The sequence below is a fragment of the Sardina pilchardus genome, chromosome 18, assembly GCF_963854185.1.
Source record: "Sardina pilchardus chromosome 18, fSarPil1.1, whole genome shotgun sequence".
NCBI classification, from domain to species: domain Eukaryota; kingdom Metazoa; phylum Chordata; class Actinopteri; order Clupeiformes; family Clupeidae; genus Sardina; species Sardina pilchardus.
In genome coordinates this window covers 22437406-22447088 of record NC_085011.1, presented here as the reverse complement: position 1 = coordinate 22447088, position 9683 = coordinate 22437406, and the positions used below count along the sequence as shown (strand labels likewise).

At 46.1% G+C, this 9683-nt stretch overlaps 1 protein-coding gene across 1 annotated transcript in view; it reads left to right on the top strand.

Annotated features, from left to right (window-relative positions):
* LOC134063590 (adhesion G protein-coupled receptor A1) overlaps nt 1-6048 on the top strand; it is a 43516-nt gene extending 37468 nt beyond the window's left edge. Inside the window, exons 6-7 of the mRNA XM_062519184.1 lie at nt 2782-2877; nt 4356-6048. Of these exons, the coding sequence (XP_062375168.1) occupies nt 2782-2877; nt 4356-6048 (1789 nt within the window). The remainder of the gene's footprint in view (nt 1-2781; nt 2878-4355) is intronic.
* Nucleotides 6049-9683: the final 3635 nt, after the last annotated feature.

Sequence of the window (9683 nt, the reverse complement as noted above, 5' to 3'; positions counted from 1 at the left end):
TTTTGTGGCTTGTTTTGAGAAGGCGAAGTAGCATGCAGAGAGGGGAGGTCCTCTTTTGGAGCCGCGCACTGATGAAAGGAACACAGGCCGCCGCCGTGGTGAGAGCTGGCTCATACATCACAGCGCACACAAACACAAACACCAGCGCACACACACACACACACACACACGAGTACAAGCACACACACACACACATGCACATACACACACAAGCTCAAGGCCGCAGGCACACACACACACACACACACATACACACACACACACACATAGGCACACACGTATGGCACATGTGATACTCATTGAAGGCTGTTTCTCACCATCTTACAGTTTTTTCCAATCGTTTACACACAATTTTGAAAACGGGGCTCTTTTTGTCTAAACACATCACACAATTAACCAAACACAACACCCAATCAGCAGAACATAACAGATTGTTAGCAAAATGAAATATTTCGGTCAAAACAATAAACACATTGATAAAACCTTATACTGTTCTCATATCACTAACACATTCTTTGAATGATTCCACACTGTCGCTATCTTATACACACCAACACAATAAATTCAAAACACATCTGTAAAAACCCTCTTCCAATATATGGATCTTATTCAAACATATTGTTTGAGAGCATTAGGACAATTTAGATAACAAAAATATTTTGATGAACCCTCATCAAGCAATGCACAAAACTGATGCTGCAGACAATATTTCTTTCTTTCACTGTACCATATGTTCAGTTACAGTGACAAGTCAATCAACAGAAAATGGCAAAATTATAGTTCTTACAACTGTCAAATGTAGAAAAATAAAAATGTGTACACAAATGAAAAGTACTGTACACTTACAGTCACTGAAGAAAAACTAAAGAAACAATACAAACAAGTAACAACAATACGCAATACTCTAATCATCTCTCTGTCTAGCTGGATCAAGCCATGAGAGTTCATCCACATCACAGGCTATGGGTGCCTCTCATTTGGGCTTTTATACATCCTCCCTCGCTCCTCGGGCCTCGATCCTCACTGATCGACATAAAGAATAATGGGGCGAAAAACAATGGGATAGTCTATCCAGTGTTAGTTATAGATCAGTGGGAACGCCCCTCGAGGATCGAGCATAACACACCTGAGTGCTGCGTTTTCAATTTTGCACATGTGTGTTTACACACCTGGTAGATGTGATTATTCAATTTGTTCATTAGTGTGGTCATTGGCAAGCCAGGGCTTTGTAATGAGAAGAAAGTACCTAACAATCTTTATCTGTGTCTAAGGTGTTAAAATGTGTTTTATGTTTTGACATTCACTGTGTGTAATGTTTTGCAAAAAGTGTGAAGCTGAATTTGTGCTTAATGTTGTACTGCTCTGCGCAGGTGTTTTGCTTCTTAAGTGTTAAGTATTGTTAACTGTCTTATAACCTAAATTTTAGTGTGTATACGATTGGAAAAAACTGTAAACTCTTAAACACACACACACACACACACACACACACACACACACACACACACACAAACACACACATATTCACTCTCCTCTTTCTGACCCCAAGTCTCTCTCTTATGCATTTCCTTAAACCCCAGATCCTCTTTATCCTGCTTTTGCTCCCTATGCAACTCTCCTCACACTCTGGGTCATCCTTCAAGGCGTTTGTGTGTGTGTGTGTGTGTGTGTGTGTGTGTGTGTGTGTGTGTGTGTGTGTGTGTGTGTGTGTGTGTGTGTGTGTGTGTGTGTGTGTGTGTGTGTGTGTGTGTGTGTGTGTGTGTGTGTGTGTGTGTGTGTGTGTGTGTGTGTGTGTGTGTGTGTGTGCGCGTGTGTGTTTTGCACTTCACTTGTGTGTCCATGTGTGTTGAGGCGATAGAAAGCGACAAGATGATGGAAAGTGTTTTTTAGTGTGTGTCGCGTGAGAGAGGGGAAGGGGATGTCAGAGGCTATCTGGACTGGTGTGGACAGAGGGGGAGAGGAGATTCTGGAGGAGCAGAACACTGACTCTGAGCACAGAGGGATTGTGGGATTGAGGCAGAGGATGAGGAAGACAGTGAGGATGGTGGAGAGACAAGACACCCCCGCAGCAGTGATTACCTGGTGCATCAGGGAGAGGTGGTCTGTGTGTGTGTGTGTGTGTGTGTGTGTGTGTGTGTGTGTGTGTGTACCTGTGTACCTGTGTACCTGTGTGTAGGTGTTTGTGTGTGTGTGTGTGTGTGTGTTTACCTGTGTACCTGTGTGAAGGTGTTTGTGTGTGTACCTGTGTGTATGCAATTGTGTGTGACTGTGTGAGTATGTGTGTGTGCATGCGTGTGCGTGTCTGAGACTATGCTCGTGTCTGTCTGTGACTATGCTTGTGCATGTGTGAGAGACAGAGAGAGAATGATCATTTTCGGTGCCCTTACTCTGTCTCATTCTGGTCTCAGAATACCAACAAGCCCCATTTTATTCTCATTTCTCACATTCAGAGTGTCACATCATTTTGATCTGTATCACTGGGTATTGTTGCTACCCCCCTTCTCTCTCTCTCTCTCTCTCTCTCTCTTTCTTTCTCTCTATCACTCTCTCTACCACTCTCTCTGCTTTCCTGTGTGCGACTCTCTTTATTTCATCATCTCACTGTCACTTTGCTGTTCAGGCTTTAATTTATTCTCTGTTATTTCTCTTGTGGACATTATCAGAGTAAATCAGATCAAGTCTACAAATCAAATATGTCAGTCGGGTAAAGTACATTTTCTCTCTCTCTCTCCCTCTCTCTCTCTCTTTCTTTCTTTCTTTCTCTCTCTCGTTTTCTTTTTATAGGTTTTACCTAGTGAGTGGTGGGATCCCTTTCATCATCTGTGGAATTACTGCAGCCACTAATATTGAAAATTACGGGAGTGGAGAGCTAACACCATAGTAAGTACTATCATCTGCTTTCTATATCTTTAGGGAGCTGGCCATGGTGCTTTTGACACACCTCTCAAAACAAATAAGTGAATTTGCAGTAGAGAAAAGCAAATAATAAATTTTTCTGTTCTAAAATATATTGTGCATGCATGATATTCTAATGTACAAGAAGATATAATGTTTTTTTCTCTATCAAATACTGTTTCTTAGCTTAGCTAAGGGCTGTGTATGCATTAACATTTAGTTGTATGATAGAAAAAATGTGGATATAGTCACAGCTCTATACTCCTGTTCACACACTTTTGACATGCATACCCACGAGCCACATTCTCACACCCCTCACACGCATATCTCTCCCTGCCCTGCACACACATATCCTCCCACACACACACACACACACACACACACACACACACACACACATGCTTATTCTCTGACCATCCTTTTCCTCTCCTGCATACGGTTTGTTCTCCTCCTGTCCTAAGATGCTCTCACCTTACTCACACACACTCAAAGATGAATTCACTAGCACCAATTAAAACACACAAAGCACTGGCTCAGCCCTTCAAACTGTATTTTAATTGGTGTTTGTTGCATGTTAATCAATCAATCAATCAATCAAATTTTATTTATATAGCACATTTCATATGGCATACATAGACTCAATGTGCTTTGAATGAAAAGGAAAATATACATACTGTATATGAACACACGCTCACGCGCGCACACACACACACATACACACATGTATATATGGACACACAAAATGGTTAAAAAAATAAGAATAAAAGCAGCACTGGAAAAAGAACAATTTAATAAAATAAAATAAAATAAAATAAAATAAAATAAATAAAACACTTTGCCAAGATGAGAACATCCATACAACTCACTTGTTAAAAGAGTTAAGCAAGAGCACATAAAATAATCTATTCGGAGGGGCAAAAATTAAAAAACATAACTCAAACAAAGGCTTGTGAAAATAAATATGTTTTAAGACCCTTTTTAAAAGAGAAAGTTGATTGAGCTAACCTTAATTCCAAAGGAAGAGAATTCCACAGAGTTAATGCTCCATCAAGATTGCTTCTCAGTTTCATGGTACTCAGTTACATGGACATCTGTTTGTCTATCTGTCTATCTATCTATCACCTTCACACATCAACACCAGAGGTGCATTCAAATTGGGCAAACAGTGGCGAACGTTCTTGGTGAACATGTTTTCTTTGAACAATTCAATTTGAATGATTTGGTGCTAAAATTCCATTCTACGGTAACAGTAATTGCATTGTAGCGTTCGTCAAACTCCAGCTCCACTATATGTTCACGGAGAACTACCCCCTCAGACTGCAAACGTTCACTGAACACTCGAGGCTAACAGAATACTGTTAACAAATGTTCGCAAACGTTCGCCTATGTTTGCAAATTTGAATTCGTTTTGAATTTGTTTCACAGCCAACAGTCCTGACCTCTGACCTTTGACCCTCCCACAGCTGCTGGATGGCGTGGGAGCCCAGCCTGGGGGCCTTCTACGGGCCGGTGGCCTTCATCGCCCTGGTGACGTGCGTCTACTTCCTGTGCACCTTCATCCAGCTGCGCCGGCACCCCGAGCGCAAGTACGAGCTGAAGGCGTCCGGCGAGGAGCACCAGCGGCTGGCCACCGCCGACCTGCCGCCCCACTGCCACCAGCCGGGGCCCGAGCCGGGCGCGCCCTCCTCGGCGTTGGCGTCGGGCGAGGTGGGCCAACGCGTCCACTGCGCGGGCGGCTGCGGCGTCAACCCGGCGCTGCTGGCCAACGAGCACTCGTTCGGCGCCCAGCTGAGCACGGCGGCCTTCACCCTCTTCCTGTTCCTGGCCACGTGGGCCTTCGGCGCGCTAGCCGTCACCATGGGCCACTTCCTGGACATGATCTTCAGCTGCCTGTACGGCGCCTTCTCCGTCACGCTGGGCCTGTTCGTGCTCATCCACCACTGCGCCAAGCGCGACGACGTCTGGCACTGCTGGTGCTCCTGCTGCCCGGGCAGGCGAGGCGGCGGCGGGCAGCGCCACGGCGGGGGATGCTCAGGCCACGGGCACGGGCACGCCCACGGCCCCGCGCACCACCACCACCACCAGCACCACCACCACGGCCGGCTGAAGCAGCTGAACGTCAACGGGGACTCGCTGGCGCACGGCGGCCCGCTGCTGCACTGCGGGCACCTGGACACTGCGTGCCCGGGGGTGACGGGCGCCGGCAAGGGCCTGCTGGGCGTGCGCACGCGGGCGCCCTGCAAGCTGGGCGGCCTGCCCTCGCCCAACCCGGCGGCGGCGGCGACCCACGTGGCGTGCCTGACCGCGCCCTCAGCGGTGACGGTGGGGCCTCCGTGCTGCGCCGGGCTGCACGCGCAGCAGCAGCTGCTGGCGGACGAGGACGCGGACTGCGAGGACGAGCCGACGGCGGCGCACGTGCTGCTCCACGCCGACCCCGAGGGCTACCGGCCCGCCATCCACCTGCACCGCTGCCTGAAGGGCGGCCCGGGCAGCGTCGGCGGCGGCGGAGGGGGCAGCGTCAGGACTAAAGGCCGGCGGCTGAGTCGCCAGCGCGGCGGGAGCGAGCGCGAGTTCGCCTTCCACCTGCCCGCCGACTGCGGCGGCGGCGGCAGCGGGCACAGCTCGCGCGCCAACAGCCCGCACAGCATGCTGGACGCCGGGCACCACCAACACCTCCACCACCACCACCTCCCCCCCGGCGGTGGGCACCACCTGTGCCACGTGGGCGCGCACGAGCACGACCTGGGCTGCGACGACCCGCACCACCACCACCACCTCCACCACCACCACCACGCGGGCGCCGGCTGCCACGAGGGGCCGCACCACAGCTGCCACGCCGCCCTGTGCCACGTGCGGCACGCCTGCTGCGCCAAGGCCGAGCTCTTCCCCGCGCTGTGCCCGCCCGAGCTGGTGGGCGACGCCGGGGCCTTCCTGTGCGGCTGCGGCAAGATGGCGGCGGCGGCGGCGGCTGACGAGGAGCTGGGCATGGGCGGGCACCTGGAGATGCGGCCGCGCAGACAGTCGCTGCTGCAACAGAACCCCTCGCCCAGCCAGAACGGCATCCTCAAAAGCAGCACGCCCGAGAACGTGCTCTACCCGCTGGACAGCACGGGGAATATACGCACCGGCCCCTGGAAGAACGAGACTACTGTGTAGTTCAAGGGCTCTTTTTTTTTGCCGCAAAAAAAAAAAAACAACAAAAAATTTAAATTAAGAAATACTGACACAGTTGAGAAAAAGCCCCCCACCACCTCCTTTGTCCTGTCCCCTTAGGAAACCATACAACTTTGGAAACCATCTGAGGGATTTGTTTTTTGTTTGTTTTTGGTCATTCATTTTATTTTGTTATTACTTTTTTGTTACTGTTACCCTTCACGTTTTGGATACAGTCTTTCATGGGCCGTTGTACAGGCTAATCAAACTTACTGAACTGGATTTGCAGCCTCCACAGGGTGACTGTACACACGTCAGTGTTTGGAGTCATGGTTGTAACACTACCTTTATTTGGAGGTACAGGTGTGTGTTTTCACCTCACAGTGTGTGTATCTATGTTTGTGAGAGAGATGTAGAGAGAGAGAGTATGTGTGACTGTGTGTGTGTATGTATGTGTGTGTGTGTGTGTGTGTGTGTATGGATACTTCAGTGTGTGTCTTCATGCATTTCAGCTCCAGTTGATATTTAACGAGTTTATTTTCACTCTCTAACTTATTGACAAAGGAGCCACTGACTCCATACTTGGGTCTGATGATTTGATCTTAGTACCTAGAGACTATAAAGTGACCCTGTTTCTAAGAGACCAACTCACCAGCAGTTTCAAGTGATTCATATTTTCATGATTTAAACAAAAAAATGCTATATACTGTGAATAGCAACTAGAGAACACCTGCAGATGGCTTACAAAACAACGGATCGACTCCTATCCGCTTTTTGTTATCCACTTGTCTGTGGTGTGCCGATAAAAAAAAAAGCAAAACAAAGAGTAACCACTTTAGGTCATTCCTCTACAGTGTTTGGAATCTATGATGTCTCTATGGTGTCTTAACTGTACTGTGCAATGACAAACATATCCATTGTGCTAACTTCTGGTGCTAGAAGGACAGTTGTACACCTCTGTGTCCTTGGGTGAACCACAACTGTAGCAAGACCGAGTCCGCTAGACATCTCCCAATCACTTGCTTATGAGTTTGGGGAAACAAACAAGAAAACATGGGTGTACTGTATGTCGTACAATCACCCATTTAAGATATGTCTTTTAGCAGGGATTCTTGAGGAAATGACTTGATTGAGAAAAGTGTTTTTTTTTTTTTTTTTTTTTTTCTTTGTTCATTTGTTTGTTTCTTCGAAAACCATGTGTGTGTGTTCACCCAATATGTTTCAATGTACAATGCAAAGAACAGGCATCACTAATTCCCATCTGGACCTAGTCCTCAGCATTACTGCCAGATTTTATATTTCATATTGCACATATCCCAGCTCACCCTCTTGTTTCAGACAGAGAGGCGTCCTCTTTGTCAGAAGTGTGGTGGTTAAGAGCATATGAGTACTTTTGATGCTGTTCAGTCTGAAAATGACCCACACAAGGGGTATTACTTGTTAGCATCTCACCCTGGTAAAGGCGTCACTCAGTGACTCGTGAACGACAGAGTGACAGGCAACATGGGGTGGGATGTGTCATGAAAGCACTTGGTCATATGTTGTTTAATTCAGTGTTGTGGAACGAAGATGTATGTGTGTGTGTGTGTGTGTGTGTGTGTGTGTGCGTGTGTACAGTATGTGTGTGTGTTGAGGGATAAGTGTGCAAAAATATGCCAAGAGGAGGATTAGTTCCATTTCCTCTCTGTTAACATGCTCCATCAAGCATCAGCTCTCCCCGTCACCTGAATAGCATTGATCCTAACAGCCCTGTCTTTTGGAACAACACTTAAACCTATTGAAGCTAACACGGGTGTAGAGTGAGATATATGAGAAAGGGAAAAAGTCTGGGCCCCTTAAATGATAATGCTCAGTATCTGAGTTGAGGAAATATTATTATTATTGTTGTTATTATTATTTTTTATTAATGTTATTTTGAATTGAGTTGTTCCATGTCGCTCCCCGTTTGTGGAAATGCAAAACACTGTGAGATGTTTAGCACATATTGGCAATGTCACATAGATTACGCTGTTACACAGATTCCCCTTAGTTCAATGATCATATCTATGATAAGGTCCAAGCAGAGGCTGAGTCCAAACTTATCTGGTTTGTAACTGTCTGACTTCACCTTGTGCTACAGTGGCTGTGAGTTATTATGGCCCGCATTTGGCCTTGTCACCATGGGAACCACAATATTCTGGCAACCTCATGATTCAGTTTCCTAGACTGAAGCTTGTTATTTTACATTGCAAATGGAAGTCTCTGTTTTGTGGAGTTACACATATGGAAGTCTGTGGTTAATTGATGACAATTCAACCTTGAGGGAACCTTGAACATTTAAGCCTCAAATTGGGTTACAGAAATAAAAAGGGCATACCACCAGTGAGACGAATGTTGTCTTTAAATTGTCATTTTTTGTCTGTGTGATTTGCAAAGTAGAATTACTCCTCTCCCTTGCCCCCCCCCCCTCTCTCTCTCTCTCTCTCTCTCTCTCTCTCTCTCTCTCTCTCTCTCTCTCTCTCAAATTCAAAGTTGCTTTATTTAGCTTGACTGTATGGGAACTGTGTTGCCAAAGCTGTTACATGCAACATAACATACAAGAACATAAGACCATAAGAGAAAAACAAAAACATAAAATACTTTAGAAGGAAAGGTGGGTACATCAGTATGGGGTGGACATAATAGATCTAGAATTAACAGCAGTAAAGAACAAGAATAATAATAGGGTGATGTGTATGTGGGTGTGTGCATGTGTGTGTGTATCGCAGACAAAAAAAAATATTTGAGTCCCTCAGATCCACACATTTCAAGATAAATTGTGCTGCTTATTGTGCAGAGGGCCCTTCACCAAGAAGTATGGCCATGTTTTCATTGTCACAATCTTGAAAGTGTGGGATACCTATTTGGAATTTGGAGAAAAATGTCTTCCATTTTTGTATTTCTCACAGTGAAGAAAGAAGTTTCTCCTCTCTCTCAACCATCTCTACCTGACAGTGACCACATATTCTTTGTTCTTTTGGTAGCCAGGTTTTCCTGTGTCTGCCTGTTTCTTTTGCCAGATTGTGTGAGCCTGTTTTTGGTCAGGACTTGCCTCTGCTTCATATCTCTGACAGAGATCAGACACTCTGTCAATTCATATTTTCTTTTTAGGATCAGATATGAACTCATCCTTCTTTGGTTGGCAGTTTGGTTTGTCCAATGCTCCAAATATTATTATTTTGCTTGATTTATTATTTTGTTCACTCTGAGTGATGTTTGGGAAACAGAACTGGACTGAGCTCGATGTGTATTAGTTGTTGTTATTGAGTTAGTTAGCTTCAGTACCAGCTGGCTTCGGGGACTGTGTTCAGGTTTCAGCTGCCGGGTTTTTAGTGCATCAAAGTGGATGGAATTTTTGGGACTGCTGTTCAGGTGCATCCAAAATGTCAAGATTATTTTCTGAATAGGTAAGGCCGATGGAAGATGGCCTATCTCTGGCCCTGCATGCATTATTGAGTGTTTTTGATTGAACTTTTAGTATAGATCGACATAATGCTGCATGTAGAGCTTCAGTTGGATGCTTGTCCCATTTCATGTATCCTCTTTCTCCCCCTCTTTCTCTCTCTCTCTCACACTCTGTTTGACATTGAGGTTACTTCATCAAATGGTCAATTTAATAC